The sequence below is a fragment of the Amblyomma mixtum genome, chromosome 1 (assembly GCF_055824585.1).
Source record: "Amblyomma mixtum isolate Tamu chromosome 1, ASM5582458v1, whole genome shotgun sequence".
Taxonomy (NCBI): domain Eukaryota; kingdom Metazoa; phylum Arthropoda; class Arachnida; order Ixodida; family Ixodidae; genus Amblyomma; species Amblyomma mixtum.
This window is the reverse complement of record NC_143012.1, coordinates 95902145-95929776: the sequence shown is the minus strand read 5'-3', so window position 1 is coordinate 95929776 and position 27632 is coordinate 95902145. Positions and strand designations below refer to the sequence as shown.

General features: G+C 46.2%; 2 protein-coding genes across 4 annotated transcripts; one reads left to right on the top strand and one right to left on the bottom strand.

Moving 5' to 3' along the window:
* Positions 1-203: 203 nt before the first annotated feature.
* LOC149367266 (uncharacterized) lies at positions 204-6463 on the bottom strand. 3 transcript variants are annotated; one of them, XM_089554871.1, is made up of 9 exons: positions 5618-6463; positions 5477-5536; positions 4771-4833; positions 4538-4600; positions 4301-4363; positions 4035-4097; positions 2960-3058; positions 1450-2197; positions 204-594 (listed from the first exon to the last, which is right to left on the bottom strand). In XM_089554871.1, exons 1-9 carry the CDS (start codon positions 5642-5644, stop codon positions 359-361), a joined length of 1422 nt encoding a protein of 473 aa, XP_089410997.1. In that variant the 5' UTR covers positions 5645-6463; the 3' UTR covers positions 204-358. The 3 variants fall into 3 exon arrangements, with proteins under 3 accessions (XP_089410997.1, XP_089410999.1, XP_089411005.1); XM_089554873.1 differs by lacking the exon at positions 4301-4363; XM_089554879.1 differs by lacking the exons at positions 4035-4097; positions 4301-4363.
* A 14602-nt stretch (positions 6464-21065) lies between these two features.
* On the top strand, positions 21066-26720 carry LOC149367265 (uncharacterized). The gene is made up of 2 exons (XM_089554866.1): positions 21066-22532; positions 26443-26720. Exons 1-2 carry the CDS (start codon positions 21321-21323, stop codon positions 26572-26574), a joined length of 1344 nt encoding a protein of 447 aa, XP_089410992.1. The 5' UTR covers positions 21066-21320; the 3' UTR covers positions 26575-26720.
* The last annotated feature ends 912 nt before the right edge of the window (positions 26721-27632 follow it).

The following is a 27632-nucleotide window of genomic DNA, read 5'->3' as shown; positions in this document are numbered from 1 at the left end:
ACACATTTGCCGGCTAACTGTGCTGCGGCAGCACAGTTAGCAAGTTAAGAAAGAAAATAGTTGGACACCTAGGTCACCAGTAGTCACCTCATGAGTACAAGCAAAAAAAGGCAAACGTGTGGTAACTGGGAGAGCATGTGATAGATGCCAGCACAGCAGGAATCACAAATAATGGACGAAAATTACGAAAATGTGTACGAAATGTGTGTTACGAAAATGTGTCTCTGCTTTCATCTGTGGCTCATTGAAGTGTGTGCAAAATACCTAAGTTGGTTTGCTGTGTTTTTGATCTCTAGCTTTAGTGCGCAAATACCCATTGTCCAGAAAGATGTGCAGCTGTAGAAATAATTTACTTCACTTAGGTAGAGCTGGCCCTGTCTTGAGGGTTCTTGGTACGAATAAGAGCTGGCTTGAAGTTGCAGAGTCCAGCACACACAAATATCATTGCATCTATTGTCTTCTTTGACTTGTTGGTCAAGGTGGACTTGAATATGCGGAAGTTTTTTATCCTGTTGATGGCTCTCTCAACGTGAATGCGCACTGATGCAATGCGTCGTGTTTGGGTGACCTCCACTTCAGAGAGCTGCTTTTTGCCTGTATGAAAAATTGTCAAGTAAAATGGAAATATGGACTTGTTAGTTCACACTGCATGAAGAACACACATTGACAAGCACCTGAGAACATACACTATGACTCATGTTTTAGGGCGAAGCTCTACTCTCCGAGCTACAACTCTCAAGGTCATGGAGGTTGCCGTTTGACATTCAAATCAATTTGGAGCAGCGAAAAGCTACAGCTACAGAAATGCTTCACAAAAATGTTTAATGATGCAAAACACAGTGTATCCTTGCTTAACTAGAGCTTCTGCTCGCCAGAGTTAAACTGCCAATTTTTTCAACACAGTTTACATGCAAAAACTTTGACAAGGCAGTAAAGGCACAATAACAATACCTCGCTAATACCGCCTGACTTATTCCTGTGCATAATCGTTTTGCATTCAGCCACACATGGCAGGCTGTTGTGAACCTATCCATCCTATGGTGTCAGTGCTGTGTGGCTAAAGTATTTGCCATATTCAGCTAAGAAGCCCCCTGGATCTTCAGTCCTTAATACCTGCCAGGCACATTATATTTCTCACTCGCTGCCTACTGCAATGGGTGCTTGAGCAGATCAATTTTTGAGTGGACAAGCTTCACTTGCTCAAAACCAAAATGACGCAGGAATGTAAGGGCATACTATACAACTAAACAGATTCAGCTAGGAACCTGTGCATTAATCAGGCAGGCTGTAACATTGACAGCAGCCAGACATACTGCACTATGTGATCAGCTCACAAGATAGCACTGTACTGTAGTTTAGGCACATTGTGTGCCAAGGGTTACCTGCAAACTAGCCTTGTTCATGTGAAAGTCACTGTTCACATGCTGAGTTAGGGTGTGGCATACTTACCTCTCGTGAAGGCTGGCATGTTGAGCTTTACTCCTTGGGCTTCTAGGTAGGGGTCCAATGTGAAGCCCCTGTCAGCCATGATTTCATCGCCTGGGAGAAAGTATTCCATAACTCCACAGTCCGTCACAATATGCTTGTCGGAGGCCCGGCCACCATACGATTTTGACATGTACATGATGATGCCGTTCGGTGCAATAACTGCTAAAAACTTTACAGTGTTGCAGGCTTTATACGAACTGTATGTCTGAGCCCTGGGCCTTTGTTTTTTGGCCCTTTGCAGAGGCACTTCCGTGCAGTCCATAATGCATGTGGTATTCTCATAGCCATTTTTGATAAATGCCTGCGGCATGGTGCTTGCTATGCGAGACTTTGGCAACCAGACAACAAAATATTTCATTATTGTCTGTAGACATCTCAAGATTTTAGTGAAAATCTTGCATGCAAGTGATGTAGAAATTGAAAACCTCCAAGCAAGATCTTTGTGCAGAAGGCCAAGTCTAAGGCGCATCAGTGTTAGCAGCAGCTGATCCTCCAGTGGCACTTGTGAGGGTGGTAGCAACAACTGTCGTAGGCTTTTGGAGAGCCTCTCAAACATGTCCTCTGTCAGCCCATTGTAAAACTTAATGTCAGCTGCTGACATCCTTGATCTAACAGATGGCCGAAATACAACCAAGTTCAGTGGCACAGAGTACGGATGGTCTGCTGTTGCCATGTCTTCCCACTGGCTGGCTACCTCATGTCTGCCATCCTGGAAAGTGGAATAATAAAGAGTGAGATCAAAGCAGACAGAACTTGCCTGCAAGAACTGGCAACAGCACAAACAGAACTTAAAATAAATTTTGTTATCGGCTGCTTTAAGCAGAAGATTGCAGTAAAGTGTGGTGCCTCGAATGCTATGTAGACTGAGCAATGTTTTTACTGAACGGAATAAGCATGAATGCGTCTTACTGCCATGTACATGCTAATTTTACTTCGGCAGGTACTTGTTTGGTAAGCTCTTGATACTAAAAGCAGTCAGTGGACAATATTGATCCCTGATTGTGCACGCCTTGACAAACAAAACCTTTCATAGCACACGTGGTTCACATCTCAACTTGTGATGTGTACAGCAATCACAGGATTGCCTCAAGTGCAGACCATTTCCTGAATATGATCTCAGATTTCAAGAACTTTGGCAACTTTGCTAGGAAACGATTGTAGGAGATGCCAAACACAAAGCAATGCGTTGGTGATGTGCCTTTCCGCTGCAGTGGCTTGCTGCTCATGTTGTGCGGTGCCATGCGGCTTACTCAACTGTTCTCTGTGTGGGTCCAACATATGCCATTTATGGTTCGTAAAGAAAGAATTTTGAAAGTGATGCACCCAGTGCATTATTTGTGCTTCTCACGCTGGTTTGTCAACTTTCCGACGAACAAAATGTACACCAAATGCAATGTTACATTTTTCCTTAACCCTGCAATACAGCTGTACCGTTGTAATTAAATGAGAAAATTCAACCAACTGCACTTACAGGATCTGTATCTGTCTGTGTTTCCGCAGCAGTAGTTGCCCTAATAGGAACTAGACGAAACTTTGGTGCTGGTCTGGCGCCATCGGAGGTGGCACCTTGCTGCAAATGAAAAAAAAATTCATAAAGAACTTTTACACTGCTTAAATCATAACATGCAGCTACTATTAACTGATGCACAACTGCTACTGCATGAAAACTGGTGTCTTTAAGCCACTAAAATTAACATAAATATGTTCTCACCTTATTTACTGAAACCATTTGTGCACAAGCATCACCATGAGTAAAGTGGAGCAAGGGGTTTTTTGATCAGATTGCACTGAACGTATAAAATTTGAAGCATACACGTCTGTGCAAGGATTTGAGTACAAGTGTGTCAGTGCTGCAACTCTGAATTTCCAACACCTTCACACCAGTGTAGTTAGACCATATAGCCATATCCTCTGTCTTTCACATCACTGGTCCATTATAATAATTCATGCCTGCTCTGGAGTCGCACATTTCCTAATAGGTCCATCAAGCCGCAAAAATGTCTCCAGCAGTTCACATAAGGCTCTTTCAAGCAATAAAGACGACACAGCAACTATTTACAAACAGCAGAACTACCCATGCGTAAACACTAGTACGTTACTAAGTGAGAAATCATTAGATATTTTACCAATCTGCACATTTATCTACCTGTCAGAGAGTATATGCATTTCCACATTCATCATCACACCAGGCTGCATGACCTGCTGAATATGGCAAAAGTTCCACCCATGCCTATCCTGGTGGTGCGCTACAAGTGGAACACAGAAAGGACCTTACCAAACTGGTGCATAATGCAAGCAGAAACTTGCTCTGTTATAACTTTAATCATATGGCATCATATTTCTGAAATTTACTGGAGCTGCTAGCAAATTTGCGAGTCACAATGCTTTCTCATTGGGCCCATGCTTTTGTGTCACGGGGAAACAATACAGCAGCAACAAAACAGTTCATTCTGATGTAGGGAATGTCACAAATAAAATAGCTGAAAGCCTGTGCAGCTCCCAGTCAAGAGATATGATATATCAGTAAATAAAAACTACTAATATACATCACGAGTGCTTGAGACATAGTCTCCTGCTGGCAAGTCGGGGTGAGCACCTCCTATGGAAACCTACAAATATCAGAAAAAGCATGTGAAAAGAAAGGCACCTTTAAAACACGCCAACCAAATGACACTTTACGATTACTTTGCAAGCATTTGTCCATAAAGTTAAGAAGCTATGCAAGGACCACAACTGAATTGCATGTGCTAATTGAGCATGCCACAATAAACCATGTTTTGTGTCAAATATGAAGGGAAAATAAGTGGCGTACACCGTCACTGTGTGGCTCATTGGTTGCTGCGTGGGAATCGGGTTGCGTATCCTCCAGGGAAGCCTACAAATATCAGAACGAAGCATGTGACAGACATCATCAAAAAGCACCTTTAAAGCATTCAAGTACACAAACTTAACCTTGAGTGAGGACCACAGCTGCAGTGCATGTGCTAACTGAGCATGCCGCAAAAAACAATGTTTTATGTGAGGTATGAAGGGAAAATGAGTTGCGTACACTGTCACTGTGTGGCTCATTGGTTGCTGCCTGGGAATCGGGTTGCGTATCCTCCAGGGAAGCCTACAAATATCAGAACGAAGCATGTGACAGATATCATCAAAAAGCACCTTTAAAGCATTCAAGTACACAAACTTAAGCTTGAGTGAGGACCACCGCTGCAGTGCATGCGCCAGTGAGCACACTTCAATAAACAATTTGTGCGTGGTATGAAATGAAAAGAAGTTGCATACAATGTCATTGCTTTGCTCATGGCTTGCTGTAGAAGGAACAGGTTGTGCATCTCCCAGGGAAGCCTACGAATAGCAAAAGGAAGCACGTAGAACCAGGCATTAAAACATAACTAGCAAACACATCATAATGCGTAATAGTGTGCTAGCATTTCCGTTCTTGAACTCTAGAAACTTTAAGAACCTATCGCCATCGGCTGCCCAACCCAAGGTCGTCGGTTTAATTCCGACTACGGCGGCCGCATTTCGATGTAGGCGAAATGCAAAAACGGCCGGGCGCTCAGCCGATTTCGATGCACATTAAATCGCATGTTACCCGAACAGTCCGGTGCCCTCCAGGAGGGCGTGCCTCGCAGAAAAGAGCGTTACTTTAACGCATGAAGGTTATAAACAACAATGGGCGCAAACTTGGACACGCTGCACTAAAACGAAACACACCCAGCGAAGAGAACATGAAAAAGGAGGCCGCGACTAACCATTCATACTACTAGCGCCGCGAGCCCCTCTGAAAACGGTACGATACACCGCCGCGTCGAAGGCTTCTTCAGAAGCGTGAACGCTGATACGTCTTTGTTTAGCACCCTTAAGTAATGTTTGCACAGAAATAAAACGACTGCAGTGAATTAAAACTGCGCTGCAAAGCATATAAGTACATACGCACTTCACGACCCGTTTTCAAGATCAGGGATGGATTGGAGGTAGTACTTGCCTTTCTTCTCTTTGCAGGCACATAAGGCTCCCTGTGGATGCGTCGCCGTCCAACTTTCACCTGAATTAATGTTATTTGCCTCGTTAACTTGCTGCTCAAAACACACAACACAATTAGTTAAAACAGAATTGAAACAGTCACCTTTCGCTCGTAGCCAAGATGAAGCATTGGCGTTGTGTTTACGTCTGTCCGTTTTCCTCCGAAGAAATGTTTCGAGCAGACACGAGAAGACGGAGAAGGCGAGAAGTCTTTTCTATTAATGTTTGCAACCCAAAGCCGCCGCTGCTCTTCGTCCGCAGGAAATCAATGCAGCTGAAAAAGCTTGCAACCGCAGTGCTGACGCAGCTTGCTGTGAACTTCGCATACTTCTATTTCCAACGTTTTTCGCTTTCGGTAGTTGTTGTTGCATCCAAAGACGACGCAATGGTTCCCTGTTGATCTGGAGTTGGTTGCCATTGCGTTAAATGCACGACAAAAGCACAACGTGACAAAAAAATGCGTCAAATGCCAAGCGTGCACACACAGAAAATGGAGCGGGGGCATGCGGGTACTGCCGACTGCACAGGCCAGGAAGGAGGAAAGCAGAGGCCAGGGAGGAGGAAAGCAGTCGGCGCGCTGCGAGCGAACTGGGTGCGAGGCTAACATGGAAAATGGTGTATAGATTTCCGCAGAAGCTCGGACAGCTGCACAACTGAACATTTCCGTCAACAACTGAACCGCGCCCTAGAGCATGCATCTGAAGGAGCATATGTCATCGGTTCGAACCCTTGTCGCAAGCTAGCCTCCAACTTTACTGAAACATGCAAGCTATATGAAAAACGAAATACTATAACACCACCCGGAACGCTGTACGGCGAACGGTTGCTCAAATTTTTGATGCGGATGTAGTCGGCAATGCTGCCACCACATTCAGGTCACCCATTGGTTCTATCCCGGGAATTTCATCTCATTCTTGGATTAGAGGGTGGGTGGTGGCCTTGGTACGACGCCACATTATGTCTTTCTCACGTGATGAAGTATGACGACACGTTATGTCGTTGTCACGTGACTTGCTGTGATGCCACTAAACCGTTTTCGCGTGACTTGTTTCGACGTCACACTCACATGGTATCATTAATCACAGTACTAGTCTTGCCGCTACCTCATTAAATTGATTAGTATCTTAATTAGCTTTATAACTGTGTGGCATCATCAACTCTATCACGTGACTCGTCGGCCTGTGACGTCACATGGTGCCTTTTTTGCATATATGACCATGAATACGAGCCATCTAAAGCTCTCGCATTAATAACCCATTTTCAGTTAAACCCTGGTGACTCACCTCCTTAAAAAATTTTCCTTCTATTGTTTGGAGAAAAAGTATTGAGAAAAGAAAAAATGTTACAAATCTATCGTCCTAATCACAGTCAATGGTAGGAACGGCGTGATTAGAGCACAGCGTTGCAAATAAACAGGATGTGACCGCTACTTTCAAGTTTTTTCACTTACATTTCACTGAAAAGACGAGACAAAATTTGCTAAAAATCATACTGCATCCATTTTTTTTTTCAGACACGTCATATCAAAGGAGAGCAAGAAGGTATAAAGAAGTTACCAGTTCCGGAGAGAAACTATAAGACGCCAGTGCCGCCACTATTAACCAATTGTACGGCTCAGTCACACGAACCGAACTGTTCCAAGTCTTTGCACATCCAATCAAGCTTTCTGCTCAAACAGCTTTAGAACAAATAAACCTCCCACGCTGGTCATTTTGCTGTGCTATGTCATTTACCGGCATTACAATCTATGTGCTTGCGCGATGTGCCGAAGACGCGGTAATGGACCGAAGTTGCAGCACGTTGGAAATTTGACAACGACCATAATGACGTATTCTGTACCGGCTTACGTAACTGCGAGCAGCATACCGGAACTTTAAGACCAAAGCAGTGAAAACCTAAAACTGGTTCCAAATATTTCTTGGAAGACCGACAATCCCTGGGTCCAGAGAGTGACCCACAACACAGATCTTCAGACTAGGCAGTGTGCGGCGCTACTGTTAGGCAACGCGGTGTCAAACACCTGGCAGCGCTATTGCGTTTGCTTGTAGATACAGAAGAGGGGCACAAGATTGGCTGGGAGCCCCAACACATGCCCGGCGCTTTGTCGCGTTTATCAAGAAAACTTGTGAATATTGCGGATCGTTTTCACGAAGTAAGTTTCTTACATCACAAAAATATTTTTTAAACATTAAATATTGTAACACAGCCCTCGTTGTCATGACCAATGTAGGAGGCCACCTCGGGCGTCTGCTTGCAAATGGCGCCGCCGCTCTGCCTCGCGCTGATGCGCGCCGCTCGGCTGTTTTTGTAGTTGTATTTAGTCTTTCTACTTCGCAAACTCGCAGTCACAAACGGTAAGGGGAGTTCCAGCCGGTGCGCGCTCCTTTTCTTTCGCGAGGAAGAAACAGTGCATTGGAAAGGTGCTCAGTGAGATGTGCACGACTGAACGTGCCGTTTCGCAGGTTGCTCGCCAACACGAGAGGTCACAAGGAGATGGGTTCCTGAACAAAACCCAGCTTGCAGGCAGCACGGTCGCTCAGCGCACCGAGAGAAGTTTTCAGCTGAGAACAACAAGCCGCATCTAAATATTGTGTAAAGCGCGCAATACAGTAGCATAGTACTAAGGTGGGTTAATTTATTTTATATGTTTTGTGCCATGCCTATGTATGCATCGTTAGCTGGTTTTGGATGCACGCTGGATTCAGCAGTGTGATCACTCGGGTGCACGGCATAACCTTCTTCATTGTGCTATGCAAAATATAGAGCAGTACAGCGAAATGCAGTAGCAGGTCTAAGCAAAGCTAGAAAAAAACGTCTGTGGGTAGGGGGGATGTGCTAGACATGTATGACAATAAAGCTCTATGTATACATTGTGTGGCATCTTGCCGTGTTCTGTGTGGCGTCATAGGAAGTTGCCGCTTAGTCAGGTATGTTATCGTCTTTTCTCCAACTTCCTTGACAATTATATTGTTGTGAAAATAAAAACTCATCTTCGTCTTGGCGTATGCGGTCTTCACGCGAGACTACTGCTGTATGGTGAAGCCACCCTGCCAGGCTATACGGTGATCATGTTGCAGCGGCCAGAAAATGACTCTGAAATTTTAAAACAGGACTCAAGGGCCAATATTTGGTTGGGACCGCATATGGGGTACGGGTGCGCCAGACCGACGACTGCGACTGTCCACACCGGTTCGTAAACGTAGGCCCTGAAGTTCAATTTCACAACACAGATGAGCAAAACAAATATCTGTGTGGGTTGGGAAGATCTCATGCACAACTTTGCAGACTGATATGTTAAAGTTCAATTCATTGGCCCAACGTAAATATATACCTGAGTCGGACACAACTTAATAATGCAGCAGCTTTTCCTTGTCAAGGACCCCCAGCAAGTTGCAGTGGACGATTCTCATGACAATTCTAGTGTAACAAAGCAGGCAATGGTAGATGAAAAGGGAGAATCCCTTCCCTCTATGGTCAGGGATAGACCCCTCTCTCCATTGTGGAGTGAGGCCATGAGAATCAGCCAACACCACTGGCTGAAGGAGGTATTTTTACGGGGAAAAGCAGTTCTGTTCTTGAGTTGTATCGGACAAAAGTAACATGCACCTTCATACAAAATGGAGATGTTTCGTCGAAAAGAGAACCTCAGGTAAATCTTTCTGTGTGTTCCCACGAGAGGTCACAAGGAGATGGGTTCCTGAACAAAACCCAGCTTGCAGGCAGCACGGTCGCTCAGCGCACTCGTCATTTTAGGCTCACTAATATAGGCCAAGCATTGTTGCGTCTTGTGTGTGCTATTTTTGTGCATGCAGTGGTAAGATCTGATAAAATATGGGAAAAGAAGGGGTGTTGAACTCAAAAAGGATATTGCATTTTGAAAGGGATACTCAGGAATGAAGCATATGCATGCCGTAAGTGAACTTAATGCCACAGATTGATTGTTTCTTACTTTAGCGTGCTTGCTTCTTAACCAGGCATCTTGAATCAGTTACACTTCAAAACATACGTGGAACATCTTTTTGGATACTGGAGGACACTGAACTTTAATCATGTCTATTTCGAACGTGCGTGCTGCCAATGCTTTCCTTTGCACAAAAATGCGTGGCAAAACTCTATGAGGATTCTTAATTTAGCATTTCCAAGTTTCATTTCCGGAGAAGGAAAAGCCAAGTATGGAGCTGAATATTGTGTGGGAAATTCTTCTAAAGCACCTTTGTGACACAATTTAAGTGCCTTCAGTTTGGGGATGTTGAGCAGCAGCGTTTAATTATATTGTAGGGAAAATCTTTTTTCCAGTGATCCCTAGTTACCATTGTGTTCCCTAGTTGTGTACCCTAGTTAGCCATAAACAGGCTGTCCCAGAAAGTTTCTTAACCTTACCATTCCATGTACCCTTAGTTAACGTCGACTTCATTTTTCTCATGCATTGCCTCTTACTTGGTCGCTTTATTTAAGTAGTGGTGAACTAGCATATCATCTGAGAGGTATTTTGATTGCCTAGAAGAGCTTGTGTGATAAACAAATAGCACGAAAAAGCGACAAGTATATAAATAGCACGGAACACATAGCACTGACACACAGCTTTAGAAATTTATTGTAGAATAGAGGTGTCTGTAGACAGGAATCGTATCACATATAACACAAAACTACAAATGGTGACTAGAACAGAGCACAAATCTTGCTAACGGATAGTGCCTAGGCTCACCTCATACAGTGAAAGAGAAACACGTACATGAAAACTGACGTTGAAGCCAGCTTTCATATCTCGTCTGAGAAGAGGACTTTCTATCTGTCAGTGATAAAGATGGCCGGCTAATGCACATGGGCTCCTACTTGTGGATAAACTATGTCTAAAAATATAGACATGGTCACATGAAAATGGCAGATTAGAGACTACAGCGCAAGTACAAATAGCCATCCTAGCTGTCTAGGATCCCTATCTAAGAGCTGTCTGTCTCATCTTGCTTGTTCCTTCTGCTTCACCCTTTAACTTTTCCAACCTTCTTAGTCCTGCAGGAAGACACATCGAGCTAGCGCTCGGATATGGGGCTATGGGGCAAACCTTAACGACTCGGGATATACAGCAGGGGTTTTGACATGTGATCTTAGTGATCATCAGCCGATTTACATCGCTACCCAATGTTTATTCAGAAAAGATAAAAATAGAATTCGTAATTTTGAGCACAGGATCATATGCAACAACTTACTGAATAAGTTCAGAATATTGATCGAGCATGCAGATTGGACTCAAGTGTATTCAGAAGAAAATCCAGACAAAGCATACGACCTGTTCCTGGACACCTTTCTATACTGCTACAATGAAGCTTTTCCGTTACAAAGCACAAAAGTGCAGAAACCTAAAATTAGGAAGCCTTGGATTAGTGCAGGGCTTTATAAAAGAATAAAACAAAAGAACACAATGTTTCATAAATTTCTTGCCAGTAAGGATTATGGTTTATTTCTTGAGTTTAGGCGCTTTCGGAACAAATCAATTGGCGACGTTTGCTGCCATTACTGTGTCTTGCTGCCATTACCTGTGTCTACCCAATGTGAATATTGTGTCAATATTGTATAATGTTCTTTCGTTTTCTCTTGTACCTGCTCATTATTGTGCACTTGTTATCACGCTTTGCAACTGCCTTTTGTATTAAAAGCCTTGCTGTCAAGGTGCTGCCAAGCGAAAGGGAGCTGCGGCTTAGTCAAGCTGTCTCTCAGCTTTTTCTGCGCCTCCGCTGTCTGTATCTTTACAAGGCAGAAATAAAGAATTTGAATTTGAATTTGAAAGAAAGCAAAAAAGACTACTATGAGTCACTATTCTCCCGAATAAGATCGGACAAAAGAAAAATATGGAAAGAAGTTAATTTCTTAACACGGAAAAGTCAAGCTAGCAGTGCACCTCAACAAATGAAAATTAATAACATCGTTTTCGAAGGTCAACCCTTAGCGGATGCAATAAATGAATACTTTGTGGATGCAGCAGTGCCCGCAACAGGCCAGGTTGAAAATGACTGTAACTATGATGAAAACAGTCAAATTAATTCTCTTGTGCTGTTTGATGTTACTCCAGCTGAGGCCACCAGATTTATAAAGGAATTAAAAGCCACTGCTTCGAGGGGATATGACGAAATTAAGGTAGCGCCAATAAAATATCGTTTCTGACTGGAATCTTCGCACAGAAATTGAAGGTGACGAAAGTAGTCCCCGTTCATAAGGGTGGTTCTACAAATGATATCTCAAATTACCGACCAATTTCAGTCCTGCCCGCATTTTCAAAACTTTATGAAAAGTGCATTCACAAGCGCCTAACAACATATCTTAACAAATAGAATATACTTTCGCCATCTCAATACGGTTTTCAAAAAAACAAGACGACAGAAGAAGCCCTCGTAAAAGTTAAAACTCATATTATTAACAATCTTGACAGGAGGCTGTATACCCTAGGTATCTTCCTCGATTTACGGAAAGCCTTTGATTCAGTGAATCACGATATCATGCTTAGGAAATTGAACAGAGGTGACATTAGAGGCATTACCTTAAATCTTTTCCAGAGTTTCTTGTCAATGAGGCAACAGTACGTTACCTTGAACAACGTATGTTCCCAGAAACTACTTATAAAAGCAGGTGTCCCACAAGGTTCGATACTGGGGCCAGTACTATTTCTGTTATACATTAATGATATCACTGAGCTAAAACACACACCTGAAATCACGTTGTTTGCTGATGACACAAGTGTATTTTTTACAGGCACAAGCTAATTATTATCTGGTAGAACTGTCCCGGTGGCTAGAAAAAAGTAAGTTGCAGCTCAATGCGCAAAAAACTAAATACATAGTATTCAGACCCATCAATAAGAATGCATGTGGTAATATCGATATTAAGTTTGAAGACCATTACTTGGAGAGAGTGCAGACGCAAAAGTTTCTTGGAATATGATTTCACGAACATTTGTCATGGACTTATCATGTAGATCATTTAATTTCGGAACTCGCGCGTTCTGTTGGATGTTTAAGTAAAGTGGCCCATATCTTACCTCTTTGGCTGAAGAGATCAATGTACTACACTTTATTCTATTCCGAACTCCTCTATAGTATGCTAGTATGGGGTACGACCCCTAAAGGGAATTATGAGAGAATATTTGTTCTGCAGAAGCGCGTACTTCGGATCTTAGAGAATTGCAAAGGTGAAGTAAGAAACTTGCCTACGCAACCACTTTTCTTCAAACATAATATCCTTCCAGTTAATAAAGTACAATTTCCGCATAATGCAACTAATATACCAAAAACAACTATATGTCGATAACGTCCACCATGCCTCCATGAGATATGAGATCAGGAATCGTAAGAGAAAGGTACAAAACTTCAGAATGAACTGCGGCAAACCGGTTATGGACTATGAAATGGTTAGACCGCTTAACATACACGAATCTTACGTTGACTTCAGCCAACCATTCAGAGCCTTCAAACGAAATTATCGACCATTCCTATTCTCCTTAAATATAATTTTAGAACCATAAATGCATTACAAATACCAGTAAACATCTTCTACATGGTTATCATGCATTTGCAACTATTATCCTAATTTTGTTCTTTTGTTTCCCTTTCCTACTGCTCTTCGTTAGACTGTGATATAAGCTAATATCCAATTCTGCACAAAGGTATTATTAGAAACATGCAGTTTGTACGCAACACCAGTTTGTACGCGACGTACGCAAGTTATGGCTTAGTTTCTTTCATGTGTACATGGATGGATATGTACCGTCATTGCTGCTCAAAACTTTCGAACTGCACTTTAGTTATATTGCTGCATTGTACTGTGTATTTATCGTATTCATTGTGTTGTAATTGTTAGCCTATTGCAACCGCGTACATGTATAAATGCAGTAAATGTGTGTTTGCTGCTGAAGGCTGTAACTGATGTGAGGGGGCTAAGGCCTCGTCAGGCTTCCAAGCCTTTAGACTTATGCCACCCGCAGGGATTCATCTGTATTGTTTCCTGCAAATACAAAGCCAATTCAATTCAAATCGGATAGCTAGGTTACTTCAGCTCACGTGTATTCTCTATTCCTTGCTGCCATCTATCTCTGAATGTTTCCTTTTATTTCTCGCTATGCTGTCCACAGTCAAGTTTAAAATTGTACTATTAGCGTCCAAATTTCCGCTGTATACGTAAGTGCTGCATAAAGATGTATTTTTTTGGGGGGGGGGGGGGTTAATTAGTGTGAAAAAAAAACAAGGATGAAGCAGAGGAAAAATCTCCGCCTCTGCCGTAACCGAGAGTAGAGTAAGCATGAAATGTTTACGGGCATAACAAATTGCTTGTAAATGGTACTAGTCAAAATCTTGAAATGGGTCTAGTGTTCGTTGTCGGCAGGGGAGGGGCGAGCAGTCTTTTTCTGTGGCGTATCACTCTCAAAGCGATCGCTTTCCGCAAGACGCTTCCTACCTCTCGTTTTATCACGCTCCATTGCTCGGCTTAAGCAGCTGTGATGGTTGCGGCATTGAAATGCAGGACCATGCAGAATGGTACCCGGACACGACGAGACGCAGGACTGACAAGAATGTATATGCAACGCGTCCGAATACTCCGCGAGCGTGTATACATCTGCCTGCAAGAGGGGCAAAAGGCATGAGCTGAAGGCCCAGCGGCCGGTCTTTTACATGCGTGAGTGTAGGACCATAGCGCCATCCTTGGAGAGGGGGCGAAAGCAGTTTTCCACCGAAAGCCCTTCTCGCCCTGGAGCTCCCCTCTTTCTCTAAGCGGCCTTCTCTCAAAGCCCCTAACAGATCACGTATGACAACGAAGTGTATCGCGGCATGTATGTGCTTTTTGCACGCGTTATTAGAAATCGGAAATTATAATTCCGTGCATTATCAAATGCACAGCTCGAGTGATATCTTGATGAACATTGAGAAGACACTGGCAGCAGTTATTTTTTGTGATTAGTTTGGAGAGCAACCGGCGCTTGTGTGCCGGTCCAGTAGGAGGGCTTAGAGAGTCTCGTTGAATCTCAATAAATCTCGTACGGTGCCCGGAAGTTCTCGTTTCAGTGCCGTCGTGTGTTGAGTGATCGCTTTTCCGTAATCGAGCGACACTAGTCGCGAACTGTACTCTTGTATTTTTTGAGGGACTGTGGTCCCTTATCGTGTAACCATGAGGTCCAATAAAATTTTCTTGAAGCCCGGATGTTGGCTCTTGGTCTCGGCGTGACGTCACCACATTGCCGACAACGGGAGCTAAAAGCATTTCATGATTAATAAGCAATGTGAGACAAGCATTGACTTCAAGTTGAATTTTGCAAGTAACACTATCCTTTATATCGACAGCTGCAACATCGTCACACAAAGACACGAGAACATGGCAAAATGAAGTAACAAAATTGAGGGGAATAAGCGGACCACAAAGAACAAAAAAAGTTACCATCAGTACATAAACAAAAGTGAGCACAGCGAAGCTATGCATTGCCAGATTTACACGTGTATCTTTATAAAAAACAGAACTTTGCCGGTGAAATCTATGGACAGTGCACTAAAGCAGCTTTGTCTAGCTTCCTTTACCAGGCAGGACTTGAAGATTCTTTTACATAATTTAGTTGTGCCTTTCCTGATAAGTTTTGTCTATTCAAGGTCGGGTTAGACCACATGACTTGCAGCGATGTAGCAGGTACCTTCTTACTCATTCTGTTATGAGGTCATGTACAGGGTCGTCCACTCTAAGTACGAACACGGCGCTGCGTGGCCGCGCTCCGCGGGGCGCGAGCGCATCTGGCGCAGTCGTGCATCGAAGTTCTGCGGCGCAGGCGCACACGGGCCTGGAGGCGGTGCTTCGTCTCGTCTGCTGCAGCACGGGTGCGCACAGTGCTTGCTCTGCGGTGAACCGCACCTAACTTTCTGCATGATTACAGCGCTCGTGTGCACCGAGACAGCACTGCAGGAAAGTGCACTAACTACAAGGCGTTGTGAGACAAAAAGAACAGGCTCTGTCCGAGACGAGACTCGCAATAAATGTTTACCTAAATGAAGCGTTTCTCAATTTCGCATATATATATATATATATATATATATATATATATATATATATATACATATCTGACAAAAGCCAAAGTGTTCGAAAGGAGGATCTGACCCTGACTGCGGCTGCCCCTTTCAATGGAGGCGTAACGCAAGCTACATGTGTACTGTGGGATATCACAGCACGTAAAAATACCCCATGTGGTCGGCAATAACCGGGGGTCCTCTATGTCGCTTTCGGACACTAAACACCATAAACCAAATCAATTCAAACCCGAAATGACAAGTTTGCAGCAATGCATGCATACTACAGAGATCATGGCACTGAGACGAGAGGCCGTTGAGTTGTCGTACGCGCAAGCAGCGACAACGCGTTGTAGTTAGTGCGCTTTCCCGCAGTGCTGTCTCGGTACCCACTAGCGCTGTAATCATGCAGAGAGTTAGGTGTGCTTCACCGCAGAGCAAGCACTGTGCGCCCCCGCGCCTTAGCAGACGACGCGAAGCACCGCCTCCGGGCCCGTGTGCGCCTGCGCCGCAGAGCTTCGATGTGCGACCGCGCCTTATGCGCTCGCGCCCCGCGGAGCGCGGCCACGCTGCGCCGTTACTTAGAGTGGACGAAACTGTACATACGCACTGTGTGATTTTGTTTAATTGTGACATGCGTCACGATAATGCATCGTTTTAATCCTTATCATGAATCACGTGGCCCTTCAAGGAGTGCACTAAAGCATTTTTTTAACCACGTTGGGAGAAAGACAGAGCTGCCGTGGATGCACTGTGAATGATTATTTCAGAATCGTCTGTGAGGATAACCAAGGAGATAGGAGAGGAGAGGTTGCTGCCATATTTGATCTACCATCGTTTGCTTCTGGGTTTTGCCTCCGCTTTCCTCATCGCATTTGAGAAAGTCATCAGGAACAGCGACTACATTTAACTACGGGACAGCGAAGCATTTCCAACAGTTTGATTTGAATGTGTCGCACCAAGCAAAAGAATGATCTTGACATAGGTGACGGGAGTCTGACGTCACCTTAGAACAGAAAGATGCACAAGAGAATAGTGTGCCATGAGTAGAATACCAGGATGATTAATAATGCAAAAGCAGTTCCGGACAGTGGCATTATGAACATGACACAATATAGCCCCCACTAAGAAACCACTTGAAGCCTAGATGGGACAGCACTGCAACAACAGTACAGGCAATGCCTGAACCACTTCCAGTGAGTGGCACAGAAAACTGTGGGCAACAGGTGGTAGCACTGCGCTGTTTTGCATGCGATGTGATGCGATTTGACTACATTGCTTTCATTTAAAATACTTGGAGTTACATTTAGCAGCACATTAAGCTGGGACATGCATGTTGCTAATATATGCAAAAAAAAATCTCCGCGGTAGCTGGAGCCGTCTCGCGTTGCCGCACTTTCCTTCCAACACGCGTTAAGCTCCAAATATACCATGCCTTATTTGCTTCACATATTAACTACTGTAACCTAGTCTGGAGCACTACAACCAATAGAAATAAACAAAAAATCTACACGATACATCGGGAATCACGAACACTTAGCACATACTGACCTGCTTTTCGCAACCTATAAGCTCATTCCTGTCTTTTCATTATATGACTTCCGGATTTTACGTACTTACTTCTCTTTGTCTAATTCATTTCGTGACTTTTTAATTTCCACCGCTTCACTACAACGCCACGAACCAATAGTATCTACACGAAACACAGACTGCTGGCACGTTCCTCGTTTCCGAACAAATTATAAGAACCAGTCATTAAAACATAACCTCCCCTCACTGCTAAACAAGTATAAATTTGATGCTAGGCCCACAAGAAGCGACTTGCGGGAACGATTTATCAACGCACAATAAAATCCTAAAATGTCAGTCCATTATCACATTGTGTTTTGTTATCAAATACTGACGTCTTTGCGTAATTATATCGTTTACGACGGTCTTTTTGAACATGTATTATGTTTCAGTACACAGTCAGTTTTTATATTGTAACACTAGCCGTGTTTTTCCTTGTATATAATAATGAATATAATATTGTTTTTTTGTTATATTTTAATCATATGTCGGCACTGCTCTACCTTGTAACGGTCTCTTGGGCCTCGTCAAGCTGCCCCGAGCAGCTTTTTGCCCGAGAGCTCCAACCATGTAAATGTGTGCTGAAAATAAATGAATTGAATTGAATTGCTACACTCGGCTGAAAGCAACCCAGCTGCGCATGTCGTGAAGTTGCTCCTGCATGAAGTATACACTGTTGTCTTGAACAGAAAAACTCGAAAACTTGCCCCTTAGATGTGTGTACTTTAAGAGAGTCCGTTAGAGGGAAGGCTGTAGCCATTATGTTTAGCCACTTTGAGTTTTGAAGCAAGGAACCTACATCTGGGAAGCTAGGCATATATGAACTGTTGTGAGGGTGTTGGCTGCTGCGTGTCACGCTGATACATTGCGAAATCTTCCTTGCTGAGTTTAGCTGCTGTCTGCAAGATGACGTGCCTGTTTCAACATAAAGAGGGTTTCAAATTGGGCTAGTTGGTAGTTAATATGGTCAAACATAATTGCGCTTTTGAAAAAAACTTGGGACTACACAGGGACAACCCACCAGAGTTACACACCAGAGTTTGTGTTGTCCCTGCGTTGTCCCAAATCTTTTTCAAAAGCAAAATTACGTGTGACCATGTTGCACCATACTTATGTGAGAAATGCGTGTACGTATATCGACGTCTTTTTTTGGTGTAGCACTGCCTCTTAATCGTACTGCTGGGACTCCTGTAGTGGTTATATTCTGGACTTGCAGCGGCAGAGCCACTTCCATCAGATTCACAGTAGAAGCGCCCGGTGATCAGCCCATCTGGTTCCTTAAGGTTGTGGTTGTTTCCAACCTTAATGAGCATGTTTGTTGCTCTGGTGGCAGCATACAAAAAAACACTCTAACACTCGGACAACTTCGTAATGTTTACTGTTTCGTGTTGCACAGTGCTACAGAAGCTTCAAGCACGAAGAAAAATCCTCAGTTTCAACAATGTGTAGTTAAATGTTATGCCTGGTCTGGCCTCTATATGAACGGTGTGTTTTTGAAAAGTAAAAATTTTTTTCAGGCAGTACAATGAGTATTGCGGTGTATGATATCCCTGTGTGCGTGTAGAGTATCATTTATGGAGTTTCCCAGAAGCTTCTCTGACTGAAGCTGTCTGTTACTCTTGTGAAAGCTGTGTAATGCCATCAGATATCTCTCCTGTTATGAACCAATAAAGAAGCGCAAGTTTTATAAGCATAATTTTAACAGAATCCAAAATATAAGCGCTCAGATCAGTAAGGCATTGTCGATATGCCGGGAACAAAAACGGTTGCCTAAATGACTACGCTCATTCTTAGTTCAAATTATTGTGGGGGATTCTGCTGCGGCGAAACTGATGAAAGGCTGAGCACGCTTTGTGCAGTCAAGAACACTTTTTTGGGGGGTGCCATTCCAGTCAGGCCTATGCCTTGAGGTGTCACAGGGAAGCATAAAGGGGTCGTCGCACTCGAGTTGTGCCTTAAACTATCACTCTTCGCACATTTTTGCAAGTCATGTTTTGTTTGACAGCAATGCACAGCTCTGTTCTCTCTGAGGTTGACCTAACTCCAGTGAGGGATATGCAGCCTTATCAGCAACTGAAAAGAAATACGCCTTTTCTATGTCTGAACTATAACAAAAGGATCTCTACTTGCATAACATGATGGCCAGTGTTTCATAACATTCAGCAGCTCCCTTGTCATATAAATATTAAGTCTTAGTATCATTACTCTTTTGCATATACAGAGTTATGCCTTGTTTGAGATTTAGCTTCTACATTACTTTCCTTGTCTCGGGAGGGAGACAAAGAAATTTTAATGAGAGCAAAAGGTATAGAGGTCGGGATGTGGTAACATGGCCCTGGCCTGCTACAGCTACTGATCGTGCTGGATGGCGTTAGGGTGCAATAAATGATGTGAAATATTTTTATGTAAGGTTCGTTTCTATTCCCCACTATGTTTGGCTGAAATACATTTGTTTTCTGATTTATACTATCTGTTTCAATATTTGCACTAATCGAGAACATTTGATTCTATTTGAAGCTACTGTTATAAAAAGGCTTGCACATACTTGATGCAATCATCAGTTGCTCGGAAAAAAAAGCTAGCCATCCATACTAAAGCGGTCGTTTAGAAGCAATGATCGCATTAAAAATTGCAGCCTAAAGCTTGACCTAATTCAGGGAAAAAAAGAAACGCTTTCTCAAAAGGGATGACGAAATCTTTTTTCATTGCACGGTTTGCAGTTCCAGTAAATTATTCTTTTTTTTGCTATTCTTTTTTTGTAATTTATAATACTCTCCGTAATCTTATAGGTGGCTCTGTGTTTCAGTCTTGTTATAGGTCGGGGAATTTTAGTTGAAATTTTAAGTGTAATTTTAGTGTGAAAAACATTTAAAATGTAGGGAGCTTGAAAAGACTAGTTAACAATGAAAAGTAAGAAAGTTTTAAAAGAGTAGTTTAGCAGACACCCTGACAGTGCATACAAGTGCAACATATAGGCATGTCCTTTGGCTACAGCATTTGTGTGCCTCATTTGCAAAGTACACATTTCTAAGAACCCCAGGTGGTTGAAATTTCCGGAGCCCTTCAATACTGCGTCCCTCATAGCCTGAGTCGCTTTGGGAAGTTGAACCGTCCTAAGCCATAAGCCATTTCTAACTAGTACTAAAGGTTTACTAAAGCTTACAAGATCAACCCTGGTTAAGCATTATCCACAGCTGTGGAAAAATGTTGACTATGGCTCACTGTTATTTCTTTTCCAGCCAGATCAAGTGGAAAACGCATACCTTTCAAGAATGATTCCGTCACTACAAGATGTGTTCGCTGTTTTGGACAAAATAAATGTTCTTTCAATCCTACAGTAGTGCTGAAATACATGGGTTGCTGAGCAACTCTTCATACTTTACCCTGGAATACTCCCAAGGCTTTCTGAGGTGTCGAAAGACGTCTTGGCCTGTATCCCTTTCCTGCGTGGCACATATGCAAAAGAGAATGCATAGTCACAGCCTGGGGCAAATTTATGCACCCTCCACAGCAAGAAATTTCACGTTCGAAAACAATGCTGAGCTCCATTTTTCTTTACGAAAAACGCGGACATGGTTCAAATGGGACGGCTTCTCCAAGCGTGACTTTTAAATGTGCCCTTGGGCACAGTCCCATACAAAAAAATCAGGGGGCACTTTGACTGTCTAAAGTGCGTAGAGGCGAAAGCATTTTCCAGACCACTTTCGCTGCTTCTGTGGCACTGGTGGCGTCACATGTAATTAAGTACTAATTACTAAGTGATATTATAAATCACTAATTAATGACTAATTACTGATTAACGTCTGAATACTAATTACCTGCTAATTAATGACGCTTAAGCTTCGCCTTTAGCAGTGGAACGCGACAGCGTGTTGTACCGCTGCCAAGGAGTCCACGGAACGGAACGCCACCACCCGTTCGGCGCGATGCCTTGCGGTGGGGGCCCTCTGGCGGGCGTCTGCAAGACGTGTGGCGCTTCGGCTCCGTCGTTTTTTGACAGGAGCCACGACTCAAGTCATTGGATCCCATCAATTTCGCTCCCTTTGGATTCGGCAAGTTCATCGGCACCCGTGGACACCAAATTCATATAGGTGGGCCCCCTTTTACAAATTTTAACGCGGTTTTTCCTTCCCGCCTCCGGCGCCGACGCTAAGCCTAACGGCTGCGCCGGCGTTCGGCTGTGAGGGAGTCGCTTCTTTCGACAAGATGCAAGAAACACTTCTGCAACGCGGCTATGACCCGGGCGCCATGTCTTGGTCGACCGTTCCCGTCACTGTGGAACCCAAATCGGCACCCGCGGACTCGATCCGCAATGCAAATCTTCTGCGTCTGCTTGAGCGCCGGTCCAGACGCGAGGCCAAGATAGCGGCGAACGCCACGCAAACCACCGACAAGGCTGCTGCTACCCGCCAAGCTACCGCCTCGCAAAAGGCGAAGGACGCCGGCCCAAAGGGCCGCAACCCTGTTACCAAGTGGAGGCCCAAGCCTTCACCAAAATTTCACCTAGATGACTTTGTCATCGTCATAAAGCCCCGGAAGTCATTGGCCATCTGGGACGTCTTTCAATACGGCGAGCTCGGTGCCGCGTTCGGCGCTTTCCTCGGGGCGCCTAAGGCGTCCGAGTTGAGCCTCCTTTTATGCAAGGACCAAAATTTGATCCTCGCCAGCACCCGGAACGCCCACGTCGCAGACCGTCTGCTGGGAGATTTTTCCATCAAATCGACCATAGGAGATGTGCCTCTCGCCGGCCATCTCAAAGAACATGAGGAGGACGTCTGTTATGGAGTCATTACGGTGGCCAACCATGAGACGTCCGAATCTCTTCAACCTAGCGTGCAGTGGAGGAGCGGCACTCTACTGGATATCCGCAAGTTCGGCAACTCCAACAAGGCCCGGCTCACCTTTGCCGGCACGGTTAAGCCAAAATACGTCCACTACAACTCTGAAATCGTCTCAGTGCAGCCGTATTTGCGCACTATTCCGGCCTGCAGCTTGTGTGGAACTGTCGGCCATCGGGCAGACGCTTGCCCCAACCCAGCACAAGATAAGTGTGGCCTGTGTGGACAGCAGGCACCCATAAAAGAGGGGGTGCGGGCCCCTCACCAGTGTATGGCCAAGTGTGCAGTTTGTGGTGGTGGCCATGCCACGAACTCGCGGGACTGCACTGCAAAATACCGTCCCAACAAGCCAGCCGCCCCTAAGGGCGGGAAATCCAGCGTGATGGGCAGGCAGCCACATCACCCTGGTAGCGTCGGCAGCGACGCTTCAAAACAACAGACGCCTACCAGCGGGAAGGACGTCAAGGGCTGTCAAGTGCCACCACCGCCCCCACACGGCGGCCAGGAGAAGCAAGCCCGCTCCCAAGACAAGAATGGCGCGGCCGGTTCCTGGGCCAACGCTGTCAAAAATGGCAAACAGGTGAGCGGTTCAGGCAGGGTTGCCTCCTCCTCCCACCCCCTCTCCCCTGCCCCTCACTCGGCGGCTGACGCTGAGCTCCACAACCTTGTAGCTTCTCTCCGGGCCCAAAACGAGATGCTACTTGCCAAAATTGAAGCCTTAGAGGCTAGAACAACTCCCCATCCCCCTAGTAACCCCGACACAGAGGCTATGGAGAGCGAGACGGCGGCGACACCGGCTATGGAACCTTCCCTTGCTGAACTCGAAGCCCGCCTCAATGCCAAATTTGACACCTTGTTGGAGACAGCGATGGAACGCCTTATAGCTCGAGTCATGGAGGCTATCCCCTCTATGATCGCTCAACACGTCGCGAGTAACCCCCGCCTTTCTCGCAGAGCCGGTCCCCTTAAGGACGTCTCTGGTCGGCCCTCTAGATTATCCCGGCGAGTCAATGACCTCGACGATGACGAAGACAGCTGCCCCCTTCCAGGTGCTGAGCTTCAGCCCCTGGTATCTGGCTCGGGGGCAGCCTCACTACCACCTATCACGTCAAAATCTGAGCATGGCGGGACACCCTCGGTGTAGGCGCTCCCCCCTTTCCAAATCGGCTTCCCCCATTACGATTACTCAATGGAACTGTCGGGGGCTCCGGTCCCGTTCCAAGCGCGCCGACCTCCGGCTTTTCCTATCAACCTTTGAGCATTTGCCAGCGGTGGTTGCCCTCCAAGAGCCAGGGAAAGGCGCCACACTAACAAATTATACGACGTTCCAGCAGGACCCCTCGTCTTGTCTCTGCGTTCATAGAAATTATACAGCCAACGAGGTCGACTTAGACATACAACTTGAATACTCCTATGTAATGGTGACCCTCCTCCCACTCCGCAAGCAGGACCCACCGTTACACATACTCAATATATACTGCAATCCGAAATTGCCGAATGTATCATTCGCGGACCTCTTTAGCCGCGCGCTGACAGTTGCGGGTCGGGACCCCCTCCTGATTGTGGGCGATTTCAACGCTCCCTCTCGGATGTGGGGTTACTGCCGTGAAGAGAAGCGGGGACGCAAGTTGGCGGAGCTTGCGCCAACGCTGGGCCTCACTCTTCACACTGACCCCATCCATCCAACTCGTATAGGCAACTCCGTGACAAGGGATACGTGTCCGGACTTGACCTTCACCCACAACATTCAGTATGCAGACTGGGTCAACACCGAGGAAACCCTCGGCAGCGACCACTGCCTCCTGAACATTACGATTAGGACCTATCCTTTCGCGCGAACAACAACACAAGCCCGACTCCCAGATTGGACCAAGTTCAGGCAACATTATAACACTGCCACACCAATACATGAACAAGGCTACCAGTCTTGGTCAGAACAATTGGTCTCTAGCGTTCGCTCCTCCGAAACTCAAATTCAGCTCTCCGAGGCGGTTTCTGATGTGGACAACCACCTGCTCCACCTCTGGGAGGCCCGGCATTGCCTCGTCCGTCGGTGGCGCCGGCAGAAGCACAACCGGAAACTTAAAGCTCGCATCGCCGAGCTCACTCAACGAGCGGCTGAGTATGCGGCCCAACTCGCCGACTCCAACGGGGTGGCACGATGCAACACGGCCGCGCGGCAAATGTCCAGCCGGAACACGTGGCGACTTTTTCGTGCACTAATTGACCCCACGCAAACACGCACGGAAACTCAAAAACACCTCCAGAGAGCCATACACAGCTTTCAGGGCAACACAACTCAGTTGGCGCACAAGCTCCGGGACCAGTACTTGTGCACCACCCAGGACCCCCGTGGGCCGGCGTACTCTTATGCAGGTTCTGAGAACGTTGAGCTGGATCAACCGTTCCAGCTCCCTGACCTGAGGGCGGCCCTGGCAAAAATGAAACGTGGCACCGCTCCGGGTCGGGACAAAATTACAGTCAAATTGTTAGCCAACCTCCCCGACCCGACATACTTGTCTTTACTGAATTACATTAACTCAATCTGGCTTGGGGAAGTACCACTCCCCATCGACTGGAAGACCGCCCTGGTCACCTTCATTCCTAAACCTGGAAAGGCCATCAACACGGACAACCTCCGCCCCATCTCTCTGACTTCTTGTGTGGGCAAACTCATGGAGACGATGGTACGCGACAGGCTGTCCGAGTTCATGGAATCCAAACATCTTTTCCCAGACACCATGTTCGGGTTTCGCCCACAGAGATCTGCACAGGATGTCCTGCTACAACTCAATCGGGCTGTCCTTGACCCCGTCGAATGCGCTCACAATGACAAGGTCGTACTCGCCTTGGATTTGAAGGGAGCATTCGACAACGTTACCCACGAGATCATTATCACCCACCTCTCTCAAACTAACTGCGGCAGAAACGCCTTTCAATACATTCGGCAATTTTTGACAGACAGACAATCTTACATTCGAATCCAGGATAAGGAACATGGCCCTTTTCATTTAGGAACCAGGGGTACACCACAGGGCGCGGTGCTCTCTCCCCTTTTATTCAATCTGGCTATGATGCGCCTACCGGCCCAGCTGGGTGCTGTCACCGGTGTACAGCATGCGCTGTACGCCGATGACATCACCCTGTGGGCCACACAGGGTTGCCTTGGAGACATTGAGGCCAACCTGCAGGAGGCGGCGACCATAGTGGACCGTTATGCTCGCCGCTGCGGCCTCCAATGCTCCACCCAAAAGTCTGAATTTGTGCACATACGCCCCTCACCAAAGTGCACAGCCAAAATTTCATTGTCTCTTGAGACAGGTCCAATCCCTGAAAAAATCGAAGTCCGGGTACTGGGGCTCTTTATACATCAAGACAGACGGTCAGAAACAACATTGGCCAAACTCCGTCAGGTGGGGGACCAGGTGGGCCGCTTAGTCCGCCGGGTTTCTAATAAGCGCGGGAGGTTACGATGTAAGGACGCCTTGCGGCTGGCGCATGCATTTGTAACCAGTCGAATTCCATATTCGACTCCATACCTCCACCTGCGGAAGCAAGACGAGGATTCACTCGAAGTCATCCTCCGCAAAATTATTAAGCGGGCTCTGGACCTCCCCGTGACCACCTCCAACAAGCGCCTCCTGGGGCTGGGCATGGTGAACACATTTCGGGAGCTCCGGGAAGCTCACTTGACCAACCAATACACACGTCTCTCGAAGACATCGTCGGGTCGCCGCCTTCTTGCCCGACTACACATCTAACACACCACTCTCATGGAAGAGCGCGTACGTATTCCATCCCAGTGGAGATGCGCCCTCCACGTGCGCCCTCTTCCCGCGAACATGAACCGTGAGGACCATAATGGCCGGCGCCTGGCGCGGGCGGAAGCCCTGGCCCGCCACTATGGATCGAAACCCGGCGTATTCTACGTGGATGCCTCCGGCCCCCACCATGGGGGATGGTTCGCGGCCGCAGTCGTCCACGAATCCAAAACAGTGAACGGCCTTACTTTCCGAGCCCGTGACATAACACACGCGGAGGAGGTCGCCATTGCTTTGGCTGCATCTCATTCCAATTCAAAAACAATTATTTCCGACTCGCGAGCGGCATGTCGGAACGTCGAGCAGGGCTGGGTACCGTATCTAGCCTACCGCATTCTCCAAAACAGCGTCTATACCGGGGACCCCGCTCACCGGCGTATCGTTTGGGCTCCTGCTCACATGGGCCTTGAGGGAAATGAGGCAGCTGACGCCGCCGCCCGCGCGCTCTCTCACCGGACATTCCCCTCCGACCCCGACCATCAGGAACTCGAATTCACTCCAGCTTACTCGTTTAAAGACATTTTTACTTTATCAATCTGGCCATAGTCTTTATCCCCGCCCGTGTAAAGGTCTCTCAAAGGCGGAGGAGCGGCTTCTGCTTCGCCTATATACAAATACCTTGCTGTGCCCGGCAGCTCTAAAACACTTTGACCCTTCTTTCTCTGGCAGCTGTCCGCACTGTGCGGAGAAGTCTTCGGACATCTACCACATGGTGTGGGCCTGCCCCTCCAACCCTGCTATCCCCCCTCACCCCAACCCAACCCGGGAGGACTGGGAGGCGACCCTGCTCGGCTGCTCTGACCTGCAGGCCCAACGGGCATTGTTCGCGCGAGCCCGGGCAGCGGCCGACGCCACTGGGGTCCCGAACTAGGGACCTCCACCTAGTACTTGTGAGGGCTGGCCCCCTTTGGGTCAGCTCATACCTCACCTCCCGAAGTTTATCTGTAAATAAATGTTTTCCACCACCACATGCCTTGCCCTTTGAACGCAACGCTTTTTGAGGAAAGGAAATTCTCTGTCATCTCGGTGGAACCGTAGAGGAAGGGAGGAAGTGGGAGTGAAAGGAGGCAAAGAGGGCCCGTAATGAAGAAAATGTAAATTGTATTTGAGGAAAGGAAATTACGCAGTAACTGTCTCACATATCTGGGTGAACACCCGTCAAAATTCGGGGGGGGGGGGGGGCAATTTCTTGACAAAGTGTGGTCACTGATGTGTGGTTAAGATGTTAAGCTTCGCCTCTAAGAGTGGAACGCGACAGCATCTTGCAACGCTGCCAGGGAGTCCAGAGAACGCCATTGCCCATTCGGTTCTACGCCTCGCTCGTCGGTAAATTGGTTTTTGAGGAAAGAAAATTTATCTGTCTCTCATTACTCAGTGGACACCTAAACCTCGCCGGAAGGAAAGGGAGGAGGATGAGAGTGAGCGACGACACCGCATTCGTTAGACGTGCCTTTGTTCATTCCAAACCATCGAGCTCGCATGGCCGAGTGGATAGCATGCTCGTCTCGCACGCCGAAGACCGGGGTTCGATTACCGAGCTCGACCAATTTCTTACCCGGTTTTATTTATTTATATGGCTTGACTAGAAAGTTAATTGGGCTAATTGGGTAATTAAGCAATTAACTAAGCTCAGTCCCACTGACTTAGAGCATCACTATACGATCCCTTCAGTTGGTTGCATGGTTACTAGCCCAAGTACAATTGGCCCCGTTTGAAATTCGCGCACTTTGACGTCACGACCGTTTCGACCAACTGAAAAGCGTGACATTTCTGTCGACAACTGCTGCTTACAACGATGAGACATTAAAGGCTTTCGCCTTAAAATACCCAAATGCTATCAAGACTGGTGTATATTGGAC

Bases quoted from the DNA above. Each gene is read 5' to 3' on its own strand.
- LOC149367265 (XM_089554866.1), top strand. From the start codon at position 21,321: ATGCAAGAAACACTTCTGCAACGCGGCTATGACCCGGGCGCCATGTCT. The intron at 22,533-26,442 runs GTGAGCGGTTCA...TTTCTCTGGCAG, and splicing joins CTGTCAAAAATGGCAAACAG to CTGTCCGCACTGTGCGGAGA.
- LOC149367266 (XM_089554871.1), bottom strand. From the start codon at position 5,644: ATGCTTCATCTTGGCTACGAGCGAAAG. The intron at 4,834-5,476 runs GCAAGTACTACC...TGCTATTCGTAG, and splicing joins TGCCTGCAAAGAGAAGAAAG to GCTTCCCTGGGAGATGCACA. The intron at 4,601-4,770 runs GTATGCAACTTC...TGATATTTGTAG, and splicing joins ATGAGCAAAGCAATGACATT to GCTTCCCTGGAGGATACGCA.